The sequence below is a fragment of the Gavialis gangeticus genome, unplaced genomic scaffold (genome assembly GCF_001723915.1).
Source record: "Gavialis gangeticus isolate Ggan-Ray unplaced genomic scaffold, GavGan_comp1, whole genome shotgun sequence".
In the NCBI taxonomy this organism is placed as follows: Eukaryota; Metazoa; Chordata; order Crocodylia; family Gavialidae; genus Gavialis; species Gavialis gangeticus.
The window spans coordinates 83,718,556-83,740,888 of record NW_017729022.1 but is presented as its reverse complement, the minus strand read 5'-3'; the positions used below and the strand labels follow the sequence as shown (position 1 = coordinate 83,740,888).

The window sequence follows — 22,333 nt, the reverse complement described above, 5'->3', positions numbered from 1 at the left end:
GCCCTCGGCGCTAAATGGCGACGGGTGCCCGAAACCGACACACACTCATCGCGCGGCCCCGCCCCTCGCCACTCTGAGCTTGCGTTGCTGCCGCGGGGCTCGCCGGGAGATCGAGTTTTCTAGGCTGGGCTCCGCCGCGGCCCGAGCCCCGCGCCGGCCTACGGCTCCCGTGGTGCACCGCGCCGGTGCAAGGCAGCGCGGGAGTCGCAGTTCAGCGGCGCCTTCGTGCTGGGCCGGGGCTCTCGCACAATGCGGGGGGGTGGGGCAGGCCGGGCGGCAGCCCTCAGGGCGCAATTCGTACCGCGCACCGTTGTGGCAGGTCTCACCTCCGCTTTTTGCTATAAACCTTTGGAGAAGTCCCTGATTCGGGTTGGGGATGAGCAAATCCAAGAGGATAAAGAAGCTGGAAGAGGTTCTTTCCAAAAAGACAATCTGAGGGCGGAAAATGATGGATGGTCTTGGGTTTCTTTATGAATGTCAAGAAAAAAATAGGTAGTGCAAGGTTCCCTGGGTAAATCTGATATCTTTTATTAAACCAGCTCAAATAGTTTGAGTTGGTCTAATAAAAGGTACCAGATTTACCCAAAGAACCTGGTCTGCCTATGTCCTCAGACCAACATGGCTACAACCTAGACCCCATAAGAAAAAATAGGTAGTGCAAGAGCAAGGCTGTCATCGGACAGCCCAGGACTGACAGCAGAAGCAAAGGTGTCTCGGGGCACTATGTTTTATTGGGCCCGCTCCATGCTTAGGATAAATCCGAGGAGCTTTCGCACACAGGACACTGCCCCACTCCTTGTGATCAGACCTGAGGAAGAAAGTCTTGCATTGGAAAACTTGTCTAACTTCATCCCAATGACAGAGCGGGGCCTGAGACATCCTTACCCCCCTCTACCCCAAAAAGGGTTGTTTTTGGTGTGGTTTTTTTCATTTAATCCCAAATCTGCCTGTTCTATGTTTTCAGCTTGTGCAGCTGGCACAGCCATGGACAGATCTAGAATTTTGAAAAGGAAGGTGCAGTGATGAGGTGCATCGTCATGTAGAAAACAACACCTATTTTTCCACGCTTAAAAAAAAATCTAGAAGCTTTACCAATATCCTTGAGGCTGAGGGCTGCATTATTCAGTGTAGGATTGAAGCAAAAAACAAACATAACGTCACTGGAAGATGAGTTAAAAACCACCTGCACGGCTGAGACGCTGGAGCTTCGTTACCAGGAGCAGCTAACAGACAGCAGACTTGCAGAACAAAGGCTAGCTTGATTGGTGGAATATCCAGACCATTAACATAGTGAAATGAAAGATAGATTATAATAAGCCATGGAGTCAGTTGACTCCCTCTGTACTGCTTAACTAGAAATGCTGCTGCCAGTGCCAGGCAGTTGGCTTGAAACTTTGGGTGGAGCAGGCATCAAAGCGGGGTGTAAGTGCACCAGTGCATTCCCTTGGATCTACCCCTGGGCACAGCCCTGGGGACCAGCCCTCAGTTTCTACCCCTGCTCTGGCACCGAGTAGTTCTGTGGCAGTGCAGTCTTCAGGTTGGGCCTGAGCCTCTGAGAGTGGTGAAGCTGGCTGAAACCAACCTGGAAGAAAAGTGAAACTTATTGGTGATGTTTTGTTAATTTGCACAAACCTAGTGCAGGCCCATAGTTAAGCATTAATAGCACAGGGTGCAACAGTTTATAAAATCAGTTTCATAAAGAGGAGTCCCATGTAACACAGGTAAATTTATCTAATCTGTGGGCTCAGTCCTGAAAAGCCCTTTGCTCTCTGGCCCTAGCCCAACAAAGCATTTAAGTAGCTGCTTTCAGTTCTGAGGTAAGCCAACCATTGGATATTTAGGATAAAGCCCTGAGGCCCTTAAAAGTGGTGTTTTGAGTGACCTCTTTCCATGAGAGAAGATTTTTGGTTTACGAATTAAACATTCAGCTTTCTATTTTCACCCAGGTCTCAGCCCCATTTTGCTTCCTTAAAATCATGGGTACAAATCACAATGGGTGCTGTGGTACACTCGCAATATTTTTTGTCTCAGTTTTCTTTGCTTAGGCATGCGGACACAGTCAGCTACTGAGATACAGAAGTGATATACACTGTAGGTGCAAATGACTGCTATGCAAATGTGTGCCCCACATTATTTTGCAGCTCCAAAAAGTCCAGCATTTGCAAATCTTGCCATTAAGATCATTATTCTTGCCCCATTTGAGTCACAACCTGGCTTGTTGTATTGAAAACGAAGAGTATGCAATGGAACAGCAATAGAAGGCGGTGGGAACTCTCACACAAATCAGGGACTTCCAAGGCATCAGAACCAGTGATACAGAACATTCATTTGGTATATTTTTATCATCTTCCTCTTTTGTATTAATATCACGACTAAGCACTTTTGTTCTGACTCATAAGAGCTGTCTATCATAGTCAATGGGAGTACCCTTATGAATAAGAAGGGAAGGAAATGCCAGTGGAAATGAAGTAATACAGGCTTGAACATAGGGTAGCAACCACAGCTCTCAAGGGACCTTGTTGCATACTCTACTTGCCAGCCTGTACTTGTGGTTCTTCACTGGTATTGTTAACATTGCTAGCTAAAGTAAAGTTAACATTGGAATGCCTGCCTGCCTGCTCTGCAGTCATATCTTCATTTTGCTCTATAGGCATACTCTGTGTGTGTGGGTAGCAATCAGGCTACAGGCAAAACTTAAAGTTATACCTCAAGATAAGGATGCAGTGAAGGCAAATCCAAAATCTCCAGGTATAGTGTTCCTTCTTTTGCAATGCAATAAGTGCAGCTCCACTGGGCAAAAGGTGGGGAAGAATTTGGGAAGAGCAGACCATTTGCAACCCCTGAAATGAACACCACACTGTTGGAGTTCCCAAATTATTGTTATACATGGGATCCTGTGGGAAAGACAGGACAGGGATATAGAAGACTTTATGCAGACGGTGCCATAGCAACTAAATTTGGAGCCCAGGGCAAAGCTCACAGCGGCAGCCTGCCCTCACCCCACACACAAATCCAGGGGAAACCCCCCCCCCCCACCGCCATGCTTGCCTGGGACTGCACGCAGTGGTGGGAGCCGCCCTCCCCTTGTCCCCATGTCCCCCCAAACAAGCCGCTTATGGCTCTGTCCTGCACCCCACCCCGGCTGGGCAGCTTTTGTTGGTTCCACTACACTTCAGCGCCTGGGGCAGTCACCCAACTCGCTGCCCTCCCCCTGCCGTTATGGCACATATGCAGATTCTCCATTTTTTCCCCTCTGCTGGGTCCAGCTGGGCTGCACACTGTCCCAGCTATTAAGCCCAATCAGCAGCTACAAAATGGCTCTGCTACAGCTCTGAGGCCTGGGAGGCATGTCTCCCTTTTTTCCCTTGATACAGATCCCCAAACCACACCTCAATTATTCTGATCCGTGCTGAGAAAGAGACATGGAGTCATATTTGTCCCAGCCTTTTCCCAGTAACTCCAGGCTTATGCAATTGAAGTAACACCAAGATAAATCAAGCCCCTGGGTCTTAACATAAGGTTTAAGTGGTGTTTGTATGGCATGTATAGGCTCTCTGCACACAAGTGAATTTCACCTACAGTAATTAAATATTTTTTCCAGCCTTAATTAAGCAAAGCCCTTTTACAAAGGATTTGAAGCCTTACACTGTCTAACCTCAAGGAGGCCTAGGGCTGTCTCTCATCAGAAATGCTGACCATTACCCAAATTAGGTACCACCCCCAAGGATCTGATCCTACAAATGCTTAAGCACACGAGCAATCCCTTTAAAGTCAAATGCAGTGATCTGAGAATGGTGATTTCCAGTGGAGCCCAAATTCTTAACTCTACTCACTAGCACCTCTGCTCCTGAGAGGTGTGAATAGCACTCTGTGCCAGATGTGTCTGGTGAGAAGCTTTAGGACCGGGGTGGGCAAAATACAGCACGGGGGCCAGATGCAGCCCACCAGGCCATTCTATCTGGCCCACGGGGCCCCTGAAAACTTAGAAAATTAATTTTAATCTTACCTGGGCTGCCTGTCATGCAGCCCTCAATGGCTTGTCGAAACTCAGTAAGCAGCCCTCTGCCCAAAATAATTGCCTGCCCCTGCTTTAGGATCTGACCTGGAGGTGGGAATTCTGGATTTTGTCTTTTCTGTCTCTGAAAAGTCTACACTGAATGATTGCGCATCTCTGTGTAATGTGGGTGGTTTTATTATTATTATCTGTGAGTGTGTTTCTTTCATAATAGATGCCCTCCTACTGTGGGTATTTTTACATTTCAGGGTTTTTGTTTCCACTGTAGTTCAATTTTCTGTTCTCTTAATCTGTCCAACTGTATTTAGGTTAAGTGGGAATTTACTTTTCAATGTTGCTGCAAAATGTCATAAAGTATCAGCATAAAATAGTCACAGACCCTCATTTAAACATTTACAGAAATTAAGTACAGAATATGGGTAGATTTATTAAGGGCCTAAATATTTACCTTTCAAGGCTGATCTGCACTGGGGAATAGGAAGCTCTGCTCTAGCACCACAGGTTAGACCAATTACAGCTTTGAAAGACAGAAAATGCCTCTTAGAGTACTGAGTGACATACTCCATGTTACAAAACAGATGTGACCAGAGTTCGCCCTCCTGCAGCAGCAGTGTTGACAGGATCATGGCCTTGCACTAGCCTTGGCACAAACACACTTCCTCTAAGGCTCTATCTACTGCTGCCTATTGACCAGATGTTAAGAGGACAGCATATGGTAGCAGAGGTTATTCATGTGACCCTTTCCCAGAGCATCCAATGAAATTTTCCAGCCTGCAGCTTATTCTGGCTCCTCTGTCTGTGTGAGATGCTGGATAGAGGATATAGACTTAAATATTTATAGTAGTTTCTACTAGGTAGGGGTTGATTCTCCTTGATTCTCAGGTGTAGCCACATTCTACTTGGCACAGGCCTTGAGGGGAAGGAGAGGAATCTTAACACTACCTTTTCTGAATTTTTCTGGAATCAGGTTATACAGCTCAAAGGGTGGACTTGAGTTGCTCCTGGCTGCCAGGGCCCCAAGGATTGCTCTCTCTCAATCAATCTTTATCATGACTATGGCCCTGCAGACTCTCGGCATCAGGCATTATATACCATTGCTGCCTGCACCAAACAGGGACTGGTGGCTAAATTCATCAAGTTTGCAAGACCTTTGTCTGGATGGGGCCAGCATGACAGGGCCATAGCACTACAGTGACTCTGGGCTACTATAGCCAATTGTAAAACCCTCAGTGACTTCAAGGTACAGGATTAAATCCTTAGTACAGAGCATATCCACATATCTTAGGAATGACTCATTCCCTCTCAGCAACACATCACCAGTAAAGGGACTCTATTAAATGAAAATATAATCAGAAAAAAAAATAGCTTCAGGTACTACAGCAGTCCCTGAGCTCCCTTGCCAGCTTTTGTGGCTTAACAATACATTTTTCCTATTTTTCAAAAATGTTTTCTTCTCCTTTTGTTGTGTCAAATTCCCACACAAACAAGAGGAAGTTAGACTATACTGGAGAAACTAAATGGGATGAATAGACTCCCATTGGCTCTAGTGGTCTTTGAGTAAGCCCAAAGAGCTGACACATGCAAATAATAAAAACAGGAGATATTTTTCCCCCTCTAATCTCTTTTGATTATATTTCATCTTGCTGTTTCTTGTAACAATAGGACTTAAAAATAATTTTAAATGAAGTGTGATTTTTTAGAGTTGACCAAAACTCTTGAATCAGAAGCCTTTTCTCCTTTTCTTGTTCTGTTTTTGTATAGCACAGATTTCATTAGCTGTTGGCATTCATGTTTTGCCCACATGACACAGCCCTAATGTGAAAGTTATTATTTTTTCCCACTTATGCAATATCTAATGCAGTACAAATGGCAATGCCATAGCTTAGCTGCATGTGATTTTATTTCATGATTTAAAAGCTTTGCAAAGAAAAGTGCTTAGCATCTCCAGGTTTTACTGTTCATTGTGAGGTTTTGATAGCAGTTCCACAGTAAAGTCAGTAACTAGCCCAGTCTTCCCACCACAACTTCCTCAAAACAGCCCCTTTCCCCCTTAACATTTCTCATATCTAATTTTCTGCACTGTATTTCTTTTATTTCTTTCTTTCTTACAGCTTGAGGTTAGCTGGGAAGTACAAGCATTTTACTTTCTGGAAAGTTTGACTTTTTCAGAACATCATGTTTAATTGCTACCTACATTCTTCACTTTTCTTATATTTCTTTGTCCTGAATGAGGTATTAGTGCTTTTGAGAAGTTTTAGAAGGCTGATTGTTCCTTTTATAAATATTAATTTGAATTTCTGAGAGGTTTCCTGTGTCTGTGGATGGCCTTAGTGAAATCCTCAAGGGCCCTGACAAAGTTACTGAAGTCTGGTCTGTCCTCAAGATATTTTCATAGGGTGCATAGTTTGAAGAAGCAGAAATATCCTTCAGAAGGATGACAGCCACAAACCTTATAAGCTTCTCCGGTCCCGATGATCTGCCAAAGAGCAAGAGTATGGCAGGGCTTAAAACTAAAGCCCTCCTCTCAAATAACCTCTTTCGGCCTTCTGGGTCTATACATTCTGTAGCAATATAGGGAAAAGATGGCCTGGGATAGGTGGGCCAAGGAACACATCTCAGCAGTGTGCTCCAACAGGTGGCACAGGGCTGGTGCAGACAAGCTCTGAATTCCAGACAGAGACAAGACTAGGACTAATTTGGAACTGAAAAGCTTCAGAGGAGTGGGATTGCAGTCAGAATGTTTCTCTTGGTTAAAGAAATGTGTGGGCTTTTTTGAGAATACATGAACTACCACTTTCTATCCTGTTCTACATTTGTTTAGCATGTGCTTGCTGGTCAAGTTGAAGCTTAAGGTTTTGTCATCTCTCTCTTCATTTCACCTACACAAAAAGAAGCTTAATTTTGTCTTTTCTTTTTCCCCTCTCAAACTTGTCTCTTGTAACAAGGGAGAACAGATCAAAGTTCTTTGCAAGCATATCCCAGGCATGGGGAAGCACACAGCTTTCAGAGACCTGGTTCAATAGGGCACCAGAGGCTAATCAAAGTTTTTTAATGGCAAAGATATAATTTTCATTTATATTAGTGACCATTTTTAGTCTGGAGTTCTTGCTGATCCTATTTCTGTCTACATGAGATTTAAATGTAATTAAAAATATTTATTATGTATATATCATCATGTATAAAAGCATGGTCCTTCCAAGAAAACAAAGGTCAAACCATGGGAAAACATAGGATAGTTAAAAGAAATTACAACAGTGTAAATCTTTTCTGAGTGCAGTTGAATTATGTTGTAACTTTCTACTTCAGAGCTACTGAACAATAATGGTAGATACTAGGGCCAAATACATTGCTACTCCCACTTTGTGCAGTAGTTGAAGATTGTTCCAGGTATTATGTTTTATCTTCATGCTCACTCATGCTGGAGGTGTGTGTGTGTGTGGGGGGGCTAGATAGCATTTGTTACAAGATCACATGCTTGCTGGAATCAGTATTTTACTCTGCATTTTTCTGTGCCTACAGTGAATATCTGGGGTGTTGTCTTTGTCTTCTTTTTTCTTTTTTGCCTCTTATGCTTGAGTGAGCTTTGCACTTCACAGTTGTATCATATTCATGATACAGCTAAGGCAAGCACAAAGGCAGGGGCATTGGTTTAAAGTAGACATGGGATGAAAAATAAGGAGGGAGGAGAGAGGCATGATAAAGAAAAGAATTTCATAAGGAGATGATGTTGTACTTGTATTGTGCTGCTGTGAGTTTTCAACCTGTCTTATTTGCCATTTTCCAACTGCAGCTACTGGAAATCAATGGCTTCTAATGGAGGACCCAGTCCTGCTCCTTTCTTTATCCATTTGAGAAAGATACCATTGACTTCAGTCAAAACAGGAGAAGGCCTAGAGAACAGTACAAACAACAGCCCAAGGTTTTTTAGCAGTACAGTATATGGCCAAAGGAAAGCCTGAGTCTGTTTCTGTTATCTGTCCCAGCTATGCAACCGGAAGGTGCTCAGCATTTCTGATTGCAAAACATTCCTTGGGGTATTGAGTGCTCTCAATTCCCACTGAAGGCTGTGGGAGTAAAAAAGACTCAGGCCCTCATGCTTGCACTTGACACTTTATAGGATCAAGCCTTTAATAACACAAGGGCACAATAGAAAGAGCAATATGTAACCATGTGACTGAAGACAGCATTATAAATGTTTTGTGAATTTCTTGGATCATTCTTTCTCTCTTTGTAAAATCCTTAATGCAACCTGGCCTTCATTAGAACTGTTCAGTTCATGTATTTTGCAGAACTTTGTACAGTCATTTTCATCCTCTCCCGCACAGAGGGAGGGAATCAGTTTCCCCGTTGTCTGTGTGATTATTTCAGACAGTATAACTGAGTGGGTGTCTGAGCAGGGAGAAAAAAAGAGGCTGGACCATAATGTACCTCGGTAGTCTCCAGCTGATGGATGATCTACAGTGGCAACTCTTGCTGCAAAGCAAACGCTTATTGTAAATATAACACACCAGTACTAAAAAGGACTTAAACCGGTGCAGCTTGTCTAGAATTGTTTAAGCAAGGGTGATCCCACTGTGCACGGGGGATTGAACTACATGACCTCCTGAGGTCTCTTCCAGCCATAATTCTGACAGTTTATAGGGCAAGCTGTTCTACTGCCAGCTGTTTGCAGTAGGATATTTTGGCTCTGGTGCATTTATATTGTGTAACTATACTGGTGCAAACAATCCTCCGCACAGTGGTTTTAGGGCCCACTTTCACTTGGCATAGATTAGAGCAGCTCTCAGACGGCTCTCATTTGCATCCATGGCGGTGCAAACAATCAAGGAACTGCAGTTGACTCACTGACAGTGCTCTCCTTTCTTCTGCAAAGTAAGCAAAATTCCACAGGGAATTATGTCGACCAGAGTTCTTGTGAGACCTGAATGCCATAAAAATCCACATGGGAAAGAAGAACCCTGGAGGAGATATCTAGGCAGGTTTGCATGTTAATGCTAAACCTTTGGCACACTTCCCAATCTTCACTGGGCTCTTGGGATAGCACCTGAATTATGTCAGCCTTGACAGGGCTTCAACATTTTTGGCAACCCTCTGACAGAATTTTAGGACCGTAGCAAATTGCTAGTGAATAACTCCATAACTAAACACTGTCCTCTCCAAGCAACTGCTGTGCATGAAGTCTCACCAAGGATTCTTGAATAAAACAAATGTGAAGTTTCTAGGCTGAACCATTTCTTACATATGATGTGACAAAAAAAATCTTTAGAAATATTTTCAATAACATGTATTTTTTTTTTCTAAAGTTCTTATCTCAGGAACAAGTCGTCCAATTCATCTCAACATTTCCATAAAAACAATCCTCTGGCCAAAGACCACACACGGAAAATTTAATGACCACATATTAATACATCAGCCTCATCACAATCAGTTTATATGACCTGGCTTTCCCCTCACAACAGTGTAAATCAGGAGTATTTCCATTGAAGACAGTCATTAACTCTGAAGCAAAATAAATGCAAAGGAATATGCTGTAACAGTTTTAACAAATATGCTAATGCTCTTTCTACACTGCATTTTTAAATCTTTAAACACCCCCAAAAAATTATCCCTGGAGCAAATGAGGGAAAAAACTGTATGCGTGGTGTTATACGTCAGGCAAGGACAAGAATAATGCCAAGGAGAAGGAGAAGGATATGATTGTTATGCTCCCACAACTGCAGCACTTTGTAAAAAACATTTGTATCATACTTTTTCAGGGCAAATAAATGTTGAAACAGTGCAAGGTCAATACAAGATCTTTCTTGTATTCCCTAGTTATTGACATAACTCGGTGTGAAGTATATAGTGTCCATATTACATTCCTTGATGTAGTGATCTCTTGTCACATTCATTGAAAACAGCTGAACCCTGATAGTTGTCATGCTTTTTAGCTGGCAGGTGGGATGAATCTGAGCTCTGCTGGCTGTCACTATCTTGAGACAGCGGGGAGAGTGATAGCTAACACTTGTATTTGTCTTTTCAGCCTTATTTTATTTAGACTGGTGGACCCAGGCTAGGCAGCCTTCTCTTCTGGTGTGGGAAAGGCAGTCCAAGACACATTTTATGGGGTTATGCTGATTCACTCCTGAAATTTCTTTTTAGTCTTGTAGATCTACGCTTTAACTTTTTGCTTTACTTCATATTCTTTCTTGCCCTTTTCCCACTTCATCTCCTCCATCTCAACTGCTTTCTCTTTGAATGGGGGAAGCTATTTCCAACTCCAATTCCGCACCATTAACAATTTCTCCTGTTCTGTCCATTCTGTCCTTCATCTGTTTCTTTTCTGTTCTGTTAGGATCCTTATTTTCAAAAGTGTAATCTTCTCATTTACCAGCTCCAATGTTAAGCACTGAATTTGGTCTGTAAGCCTTGTAACCTCTTTCCAATCCATCTGTTCCTTCATTTCCAGCCTCTTCTCCTCTTGATTTCACTTATTTGATTTCCCCTCAGGCCATTAACAACTCCACTGTCAGGAATTTCTTTTTTCTTATTACTTCTCTTCCCTTGCCCTCTTCCTCCTCTTTCTTCTCCTTTATATTGTAAATGATGTCCTGTAAAATATATATGCTTTCCAGGAGCACTTCTCTGGCAATTACCTCTGCTCTCTCTTCAATTATTTCTTCCCGTAAACTATTAACTGCTGCTCAGGATAACTGGACAAACACTATGCTAATGATTCTCTGCCTTTTTAGACTCAAGGCACCCCTTATTAGACTTAAGACAGGCCTCAGAAAATGCCAGCTCTTAGCTTTCACCATTTTGTGATGGGGGGGAGGAATAACTCCTCTGCTGCGAAGAACTCAGAAAGATTACAACAGGTTCCAGAAAGTTTTTGACACTTGATTCCTATTTGAAAATTCTAGGTTTATCTTGTGAATTATATTTAGGTGTTTTCACACCTAACAGCCTAAGATGACTGGTATGCTTTAATGCAACAATAGCCATAAAACACTCTGCTTGAGGAGGACAAAAACAGTCCAACCGCCTAGAGTGGCACAAGTCAGTATTGCAGGGTGATTTTTCCTAGCATGACTCCACCTTCTTTGAAGTATCTTGTACCATGGATGGTGCTTTGACTCCTCATGCCTGAAGTTCCCAGTCATAAGAAGCTGGCTCTCTGCACTCCCTCTTTTCTTGAGTAGCCTTACAAGTATGGCTGGAGCATGGTATATAAGAGTGCGTTATCACTATCAGGAACCGTTCTGTAGATACTTTCTTCCGGAAATAGTGCTTACTACTGTAAGTGTTTGCAGGATCAGGCTTTGAGTGATTACATGATTCCAAGTGCTGAGACTAAAACAAACAGCAGTGTATGCCATGAAAGTGTAAGCACTTTTAAACTCGTACTATATTAAAAATCCTGAACCAAACATTAGTTGCTAACACTGATTACCATGTTACAATGCAAGATCATAGTGATGGCTGTAGTTTTCAGGTGAAATTTTTAAATCTTCAGCAAACACAAACACACATACATTAAGGCCTCTAATTTATTAGTGCTAAATTACATTTAAATGTGTTGTTGGGAATATATTTGCAACATAAATCTCTGCAGCAGTACTGAATAGCCTCCAGAAAAGAATGCTACTGGCAGTGCTCCAGGAAATAATCTTGCAGTACCAGCTAGATTTGGTATAAACTGAGGCAGAAGTACCATAAAAGACTGATGTTGTGTAAATTCTGCACTTAACTTTTGCAGAAGATTTCTTGCCAGCACTGAAAATTTCTCAGCCAAATTTTGGCTTTTCCTCACAAAAATTAAAAATGAAACCCTGGTCAGATACATTCTCCCTCCCCTTTGTTCTTACCAACATGCAACACAAAAAATGCTACATCATTCATGATTAGTTTTAACTTCAAATCATCACATAAGAAACAAATTAACAACTTCTTCAATTCTTGTTTGTGGGATCATAAAGTACTTCATATGAAAAGTACATGCGATCTATTTAAAGTTAGCTATTATTATTACCAAATACAAACACTTGTAAAATTGCTCTATTCATGCAAGACTGGATCTGAATGGAGTATATATGGTATCACTTTCCCAAAGAACCTCTTTGTATCACACAAATGGTCCATGATTCCCTAATTTTCTTCCCTCTACTACCAGTTAGCTTTTAATAACTATTTTCTCTTTTCTTCCCTTACACATGGCAACAGAAGGACCTGCAAAAGTATCATGTGTGTCAACAGTATCTTTGTTTCCTTTTGTAGTTTCTATTTTCTTTCTTGTTTCCATGAAAGGAGTTACTTATTGTGATGCAGGGAAGTAGTGTTAGGAGTACTGGGATGAATGTCAGAAAGGAAAATGTGGGCTGAATGACAGAAAGAACTTTCTTGCAGATGTATCTGGCTGTGGAATCGTTTCCCAAAAGCAGGGAGTGGATGTCCCAATACTTGACATGCTTTGGATGACACACCAAAAATGCCACTTAAAATCTACTAAGTTAAAACAATCCAAATAAAAGACCTACATAACTGAAGTCCATTAAAAGTTCATATCCATACTTTTTACAATAAATGGTATAAACTGCCCCATGTGGCCCAGGTACTAACAGTAATAGCAAGTGCATCACTACAAGTGAATGGCATTAGGATATAGGCAGACAAGGTTCTTTGAGTGAATCTGATATCCTTTATTAGACCGACTTAAATAGTTGGATTTTTTTTTAGCAAGCTTTCGGGTTTAAAAACCCTTCGTCAGGCTAAGGAAGTCTCTGCAGTTGGTGTGCGCTCTTCCTGGATGGAATGAATAGTGAAGAAGCCAGAGGATGGGTTGGTACACATGCAAGACAGGCAGTCAGTGAAGATGTAAATTGAGGAGTCAGTGGATGAGAGACAGGCTGGGTGGGTGGGGAGAAGGGGATTGAATATAGCAGTTAAATAGTGGAAAGGTACCTGGGGAGTCAGATGTCAGGCAGGTTATAATGCGTCATAAATCCAATGTCTATATTTAGTCTATGATTTTTTGTATCCAGGAGGTTGATGAAGTGAAGTGCATAGGCTCGTCTCTGAGAAGTGTTTTGTAAGTTTCCTTTGAGGATTAGAACTGAGAGACTGGATCTGTCAGTTCTAATCCTCAAAGGAAATTTACAAAACACTTCTCAGAGAGGAGGCTATGAACTTCACTTCATCAACCTCCTGGATACAAAAAATCATGGATTAAATATAGACATTGGATCTTTTTTGTGACTACTGAGCAATAGCATTGCATCACTGTTGCCACATGATGCTACTGCACAGTAGTATCGGGCTACTGTGCAGTCAGCATCTCATGCAGATGCGGCCAGCAGGTAGCTTTGTTCTAAATCTGAGAGACTGGGACTGGACAGAATCCAAATGAAATCTTAATGTTTTTCTTTAGAATCTATTACAACTTGATGACTTCAGTACTCTGCTGAACTAACTAGAGGAAGAAAGTGTTAGTAGCTATGTAGAGGTCTCCACACCCCACAAATGGCCACATCCCATGAACGGCCATGCAGGGCACCTTAAGGCCTTTGGAAAGAAGAAAGACATGCCAAAATATAAAATATTCCTAGAGTGGGAGATAAGGAAGGCATCTGAGTAGCATTTGAGTAAGAGAAGAACAAAAAATGGTTGTCAGGATATGGAGAATTGGTAAAAGCTGGAGGAGGATTACACACTAAGATTTCAGATGAACACAGGAAGCAAAACCTTTAGAACTGCTTTTATTTGTACTGTTATTTTTTCCCTACTTATACACTGTCTTTTATCAGTATCATGACTAAGCACCACAATGTTAATAATATGTAAGTCGCTACAAAAATGAGAGTTCCCTATCAGGCAAATGGCGATGAATTTGGCTCAGTTTGTTAGTCAGACCATTGAGAAAGGAACACTGAGAGCATAGCTGAACCTAGTAACCTAGCGTTTCCTCCACCAGTGTTGGTTAAGTACCTTCCTGTCTAACAACTTTGCTTTTATTCTCTTTTACACCTTCCAGACTGCCTTATTCATATGCAATGAACCCTTCACTACTTGCTCAAACAGATCACATGTTATTCTAATTGCTGGGACACAGAACATCTCCACAAGTGTCACCTACACCCACATCTGAGCCCCAGTTTATGCGCTGGATTGGATTCTTGTTTGTTGAACATTTGTTATAAAATCTGTGATGCCATTGTTCTACCAGGGAAAACAGCTTTTTTTTTTAAATACTTTGATGAGCATCAACAAGAGACATCTTTTCAAAGAATTGATGATTATACTGTCAGAAAATTGTTCCCATGCCTCCACCCACATCCAGTGATGATGAAATCAGCATGCACTATACTGTATGTAATTGGAAAGAAGATGACTAACATGAGCTAATTTACTGCTCAAGCTGTTGCCCACAGCAGCTACTGGGCTGATTCACACCTGCTGGCACAGAGGGGCGGGATTTTCAGAAAGGGTAAATTAACCCCAGATAATCTCTTGGGAGACAGCAACTGGGAGAGGACCCTGCCATAGAGACTGCTAATGGGATATTCTGCATAAGTATATCCACTAGGAGGCCTGGTCATGACCTTCCCTGGCCAGCCCTGTGCCAGGCTCTCCCTGAACTAGGACCTGTGGACTTTCTGCTGCTGCAACCCTTTGGAGCACAGGGTCCCAAGATGGAACCAAGCCCATTGGTACTGGATGTTAATTCATATTTTCCTTACCATTTGTTGCTTCAGAAACAAAGTATTGGCAGAGGACTTCCTGTATCATATTTGAGCTGTTGACACTTGCAGCACTGCTGGACTCTGACACCCTAAGAGTTTCTGGCTGGTGATATTTACTAGCCCTTCCTGCCTCCTTACTCCCCTCCCTATAGAAAACCTCTCTCTTGTTTTCCCAATACTGAGCCAAATAAAATATACCAAAATAACATTAGGGACAGGGAAGACTTCCTGTCTCAGCTTTGCCTCTCAGAGTTGCATTCAGCCAGCACTTGACTGCTATCCAAAGCAATTCTGGTATAATCCAGGCAAGGGCTCATTAACAAGAATGTACATTGTAATCCAAGTAGGTTACCAAGGATTCCCATATAAGCAGAGACCCCAGTTTTTCTCTTGTTTAGGGTGGTCAAAATGTCCCTTACCATCCTTTCGTATAAGACAGAGACCTTAGAAATCCAAACATCTTGCATGTTGGCAAGCTAAACAGGTAAGTGAGCAATATTTGTATCATGGCTGGAGAATCCCAACTAATTTCTGAAAGCCTTTTACAGTCCTAGGGATATTTTTGTGAGCACTCACATAATTCTGCTGCACTTGTACAATATCTTCAATGGTGGCTATGGCCATGCCAAGAATGTGTGCCAGCAGGTAGCAATTTATATCGTTACCCATCTCTACAAACCTGTTCGCATCCAGGTCAGGTCTAGTTGTGACAGAGGCTCTGCCAGGATATTACAGGATATGGACAAAGGCCCCTGTATCCCAATGACATCCACTTGCCTTGCTTGCAGCAGGGCGGGTGTCAGTCAGCAAAATTGGGTCAGAATTCTTCTCCGTTATCTCTCCTACTATGATTTTGATGATTTAACTGAATTTGGGAGGAGCGTGGTTTCCCTGACCCAAAACCGACTGCCATTTATGCAGATGGAAGGTGCGGCCAGATAAAAAAAAATGATAAGAAAAATAAAGAAAACTCAAAATCCTGACAGCGTCTTCTCTCTCTCTCTGCCCACAGGTCAGGACCTCTGGGGCTCCTCTCCTTCCCCATTTATCTTCTGGGTACCCTTGATCGCAGCTCCAGCGATGGAGCATTTTTTTTTCTGCTCCCCACTAATTGCTATCCCGCCAGCTTAATTGAACACCTGCCACAGTCAATTAGTTCAGAGCTGGGGTTTCCTCTCCTTTTTTTTTTCCTCCTCTGAACTCCTCTGAGCTCTGTAGAACAAATAGGTCTGCTGCCCCATTCCCAGGGACTTCAGTCCTGGCCGGCAGACAGGTGTTTCCCCTTAATGCTGACCCCTCTTCCTGTCTTTTACTTTTTTTCCTCTCCCCGGCATCTGGGGCTGGAAATGGCTCCTGGCAGTGTAATTAAATCAATTTGGTTCACCTGGAGGGCTGATAAGGCTATGCCAGAGTGGATCAGGAGATCTCTCTAGAACATAGCCATGCTGCAATGGCCAGGTGGGTCTCTTTGGTTGGGACTCTCCTTGAAGCAGTTATCCCCAAGTTTTCCACAGGCCCATGCTGTACACCAAATACTAAGAAGTGTCTTTTCTCCTTGGAAGTTCTTCAGCTACTCAGTGTCAGCCCACCTCCCACCATTACATCATCCTAGTCTCAAGAAGATTAGGACTTGGTCCACAGCAGACTTGGTCTACTTTGGTATAGTACAAAGCCAGGGAATGCATTAGATGGGCCTTGTCATCAGGTGTCTCCAGTTATTATTTATCTGAAGGCACCTCTTATGTATTGTGCTCATGCACAGTTAGATAACTGGTGCCCTGTTCCTTTGAGAGAAGCGCAGGAAGTGACTGTAAGACTCTAAGGTCACTCTTGCTATGTGGGCTGAGTTGAGCTGGCAAGAGCAGAGCGTGACTGAACAGCCTTTTAATAAGACCTTGTTTAGCTTAACCTACCCTATATGGATTTTGATTGCTATAATCAGTCTAAGCCAATATGTCCTTTGCCAGTGACCAAGGTGATTTTCTATGATTTTAACTGCAAGATTTTTAATCTCCTTCTGATTTCCATTGTTACCTCTTTTGACTTATTAAAACCACATGGTTCCTCTGTGCCATCATTTCTGTGTGTTAGTGTACTTCTGTAGTGTTTTCCATTCTAGTGTTTGTGATGGCAAACATGGTGTTACTGACTACTTATTCTAGGATTCACAGTTTTTAAGGTCAGAAGGAGGAAAGGCCATTATGATAATCCAACTTGATTTCCTACCAAAAAAAGACAATATAATTTCACCCACTGCTTCTTGTGTGAAACACCATAACTTCTACTGGGCTGCATCATATGTTTGAAAAAGGCATTCAATACTTACACCAAATGTCCAGCTATTTTGGAAACTATTCAATAGTCTTTGTTCAAAAGAATACAGTAAGGCGGTGCTATAAACTAAATGTTCCAGACATCCTCAAGCACTGTGGATCACTGTGATCTTCAAGTTCTGATTCTGCATCTTTTTTCTTGCAGCCATATTGATTGTAGACATTTCAGTGAAAGTCATTCATAGTACACTGTGTTACTCAAAATGCAAACAAAAATATTAGGGCACACAAGGACTGGGATGGACAATAACACTGAAAATACTATAGTGCTACAATATAAATCAGGGTGCATCCTCACCTGGAACACTTTACTCAGTTCCATTTTCCCCATTTAAAAAAGGGTAAAGCAGAAACAGAGGAACTGAGAGATGGAGCATAGACAAATATTAAGACGGAGGAAAACTTTCATGTGGACAAAGGCTAAGGAACAATGACTCAGGACTGAAACTTGTTCTTCAGCCAGTAGAACGGTGCCTCCTGATTCCCACAAAAAGGCTTCTTTTGAAGAAAAAATGGTTGATAATGATACCAGGTAGGTGGTTCCTCCTTCAGTCTGCAGGGAAGTGCTGGTTGTCTCTGTCTGTTTTAGCCAGCAGTGTGCTTTTTTCCAACCTTCCTCATTAGTCTTTTCCTTTTGGGGCCTGCTTTTTTTTTTTTTTTTTTAGCTCAAATGCAAGGAGGGTCTTCTCCCAGTTTTCCCTTCACACATGGGACAGTGGCATCTGACAGATAATACTTCTCATAGTTTCAATGAGTTTTAGGGATGCTGCTAAGGTTTTGACAACTCTTACAGCTTCTTGAAAGCTTTACTTTGATACCTATTCCATTTCCTTTTCTGTTGTCCCCTATCCATATTATCTGCTCCAATTGAATAATCAGATGATTAGCCCAGCTTGAGATGCATGGAGCCAAAACCTCAGCTGATGTAAAATGACTTCAGTGGAGTTATGCTAATTTCTACCAGCTGAGGCTCTGACTATCCTGAATTTCCATCCATTCTGTCCCATTCTTTTCTTCTCCTTCTTCACTTACTGTCTTGTTATTTTTATTTGAGGAAATTTACATACAACCCCCAAAGGAGTTTGCAGCTTATAAGGAACTGCAATATATTAACATGTTGCAGCAACTATAATTCTCCGTAATGTATCAACAGCCTCTCAGAAGCAGTAGTGTTTGTCAGATTTCCAAGCAATGACCTCACGGTACCAGCTGGATTTCACATTTGATGACATTGTGCCTCTACCTTTTTTCAGAGTTACTGATGTGCTGATCCTACGGATCCTACTTCTGGGTCTTTCAGGTACTATGATGGCTCTACATCGACAGCAGTTAAGGAAAAACTGCAGACTACAATTCCACTACAACAGCAAATCACAAACTCTGCTCTATGGAACAATAAAGTGCTTCAGATAACAAGCACATGAGTATTCATGTGACCAGGGGTCTACCAAGAAATAAATATTACTTCTACAAAAAATCAAATATCAATAAAAGATTCACCACTTCCATCACTATCCAATCACCTTCCATCCCAGAAGGCAATTCAGACCACTTTTGTACTATAAAAATAGTGAGATGAATGTCTATGATATCTTTGATCTGAGTCCTGGTCTCAGAAGGGTCTTTTTTATGATCTTTATAGATATGTCAGGCTAATCTGTTCACAGTACATTGAACAGTAGGACCCCCTGCCTCTTACTTTTTCTTGGTGATTTCCTTTCAGCCATTTCTTGTTCACTGGTTGGGTTGTTTTCCATTTTGGCTTATTTTTGGCTTACATTTCCTTTTCAAGGGCATCCTTTATTGTTTAGTTGAGTGACACCATGGAAGGTTCTTTTCTGCCACTACATAGTTGTCGCATCTTTCTTAGTTTCCTTAATCTTTGCCTAACACCTGATAATTCAATTCTTTGCCTCTGCTTAAGAACACTGATGATGCCATTCTTCCTGGTTCATCTGGTTTCAAGGAATTACTGTATTTACTCAAATATAAGATGACACTGATTATAAGACAACCTCCCAACAATTAGGTTCTATATATGGAAAATTGATGTAATTTTCCAGGTATAGAATCTAATTATTGGAGGTCTGTCTTGAATTTATCCCTCTCCTACTGCTACAACAGAGAAAATAAAAACGGGGGATCAGGTAGGCCCTTTTGCCTTCTGTCTTATCAACTTCTCCTCCTACCCCCACCCCCCCATCCTTAATGCTCTCCCTTAGCACATGGAAGTGATGATCAAATCTGAAAAAAAAATTGACATTGAAAAAAACATAGCTGTAGTAATTTCCATGTAGTACCCATAGACTTAGTTCATACAGAATTGATGCATTTTACCTTTTTTGAGATTGCTGCCAGATTTAGCACAGGTACTCCCTAAATGCACTTTTAAATAGCACTTCTCTACCTATTTGTATATAGTACAAACTATGCATGATATTAGTCCAAAACCAAAAGGCATATAATTCACTGGGCTGCACCTCAGCAGAGTCAACAGCATTACAAGCCATGATGACCACAGAGCTCAGCACTGCTCAGTATGTGTGTGTACTCCAGACACCCTTCCCCACCAAGGCACACACAAAGGATCCATGTGGTAATTAGCCCTCCACTCATGACTGGAACTGGGTGTTCTTGTCACGAGTCCTGGAATCCTCCAAAAATTGATATACAGATGAGGTGCAAGGCAACTTTGTCCAGGTTCACCTCACTTGGGGGGCAAGGTCATGCTACTCCTATGCAACAGGCTGAGAGAAGGAAGACAGAAGGATTCAGGGTGAACTGTTTGGGGCCCCATTTGGTCATGTTTGCCAGATATTTAAGGCTGGTAAAAAAAACAGGAATGAATGGGAATGAGAAAGAAAGGTGCAGCTCAGCTGTGGAAGTGAACAGGAAGTCGAAATATATTCAATTAGTAGCTCACCATGACATGGAAAAAAGTCAGTGCTGAGGGGGACTACACTCAATGTGTACTACCATATAGCTTATTTAGAGGAGTTATACTAACTTACCCCAACATGGGGGCTATGCTCAGTGTTGGCTGCATTTAATCAACTTCATAACTGGTTTCCATTATTGAACACATGTTGCTTTTAGGAGCAATTAAAAATAGACAATGTGCTTAATGAAATTTCCTTGCATGCAGATTTAAAACAAGGGGCCTTTTCCTGTTGTTGACTGTGGGAACTGTCTTACATTTGAGTAGATATGGTAACTTTTATACTTCCAATTGGAAGTTCTCTTTTTGCTGTTCAAAGGATTTAATGATTTATATCCACTATAACTGCCTCAAGCTTATCCATTCTTTATAAGCAGTTACTCAAACAGCTGATTTCTCTCCTTTTTCCCCTCAGAACTTCCAAACAAAGGAAAACAGAGCCTACCAAACAACTTCTCATTTTCAGTCACCCAAGAACAGCAACTGTACCTGCTTCTCTTATTTTAACAGCAGTCACTAACTCTGGAACTCCCCTGACTGCTATTCATGAGCTAATCTATCCCCTTTTATCAAAAGACTAACATATGTCCTTTGAGTCAAATGCTGCTCTTACCACCTGGATGTGCAACATGCTTATACCAGTGTAATCTGTTGTCATACTAGTATAAAAATGGAGCGGGCACATAACTTAAATAACCCTACACCAGTGTAGCTTGGATCCAGTATAGAGTTGTGTGACAGGCTTACAACCACCGCACTGCCAATGGCATACCCTGCCTTTGTGGCTATGTCATACTGAGGTCTACTCTCCTGCCACAACTTATTGTAGAGTGGGATTTTACCTCTGGAGGCATTTAGTGGTCTCCCTGGGACCCCAGAGGACTCTGCTGGCATGTCTTCTGGGGGGGCTCCTTCTCCTCTGCACCCCACCCTTTTCCATCAGGTGCTACAGATCAGCCTTGATGGTGTTCCAGTGTGATGATGGGGCCCACTCCTTCTGTGCTGAGGCCTGGTAATGAGGGTGATGTCAAGAGGTCTGGCTGCAGCCCTGTAGGCTAGAAAATTACAACGCAACAGTAATTCAACTAAAATATTTCAGGTGATGCGGTGGCCAGGGCAACGGTGCCCATCACACTAAGCGTTTTCCTTCAGCACATGGGGTTTATTGATGTTGGGTGCACCCTTCCCCCATGTGGTCTCACATCCTGGATGCCCCTTTGATGGGCATATGTCTTGGACCAGATTCTGCCTGACCAACTGTTGTGAGGTGTGTTCTTCCACACCTATGTGGCACTCATGGCTCTGCCAATTCCCCGTTGGGAGGCTCTAGGTCTGCAGATGCTCCATCTGGATGTGTGGTGCTGGGGGGTCCTGTGCTGAGTCCTCCCCTTGGGAGGCTCTGGCAGTGGCCACTGGGCTGCCCCCACCCCATCCCCAGCTGACCTCTGTACTCTTGTGGGGGTTGTTGCAGGTGCTGGAAAGCAGTGTCAGGTCTGGGCCACTTGGCCCATCAGCTGCAACACTCAGGCTGATGACTGGTTCAATTCTTGGGGCTGCTGTGGTGATCTGGGCTTTCCCTGTCTTCCTGGGGTGCACAGCCCTGGGGAGAGCATCCAGCTTGCTGCTGGATATATAGTGCATGTCCAGGTCTTCCCTGGATGCTTCAGCAGTGAGACAGGCAGGTGCTGCCTCTCTGGGCATGCTGGACCTGCACAGATGCGTCGTTTCCCTTCCAGCCACGGTGAGAGCATTTGACTCTGCTGTTAGTACTCCCATGTCTCTCTCCCTTGGTTCAACTTCTGGGCTTCTTTTAAGCCTGGAGCCTTTTAAGCCAAGCACCGGACCAACCGGCAAGACTTCCTCTGGCTGCTTGATGCCAGCCAGCTTGTCCTTAGACTTAACACTTGGATGCTGGTGCAGCAGTAAGTAGAACATGAGCTTGTCACAAGCAGCTTTCAGAAAAAACAAAAAGAATACTACACTGATATAACTTACATTAGGAGTTGTATGTCCACTTCTATCCTGGAGTGGCAGTTTGCACAATGTAAACAGGCTATTATCTGTTCCCCTATCACCTGCTGGTAAGGCTTGGTAATAGCACATATTGTGGCAAACACCCTGGGACTAGGTTATGAAACTCAACCCATACTCTGGACTGGATCTGGATTGTGAAGTTCCTTTTGGGTTGGACTGCAGCATAAGTTGGCAATGGCCGCAGGCCTGATATTGGGGCCAGCAGTGGCAGTGGGACTGGTGCAGATAGTGGTGTGGACAGCGACACCTGTGGCTATGGTGGGGTGACAGGACTGAAACCGGGGGTGGGGGGTGG

General features: G+C 42.7%; 1 protein-coding gene across 1 annotated transcript in view; it reads right to left on the bottom strand.

Annotated features, from left to right (window-relative positions):
* The window catches only part of WNK1 (WNK lysine deficient protein kinase 1), a 205,901-nt gene that overhangs the window by 174,074 nt on the left and 9,494 nt on the right, over positions 1-22,333 (bottom strand). The window contains exon 2 of the mRNA XM_019515831.1: positions 327-466. Within this exon, the coding sequence (XP_019371376.1) occupies positions 327-466 (140 nt within the window). The remainder of the gene's footprint in view (positions 1-326; positions 467-22,333) is intronic.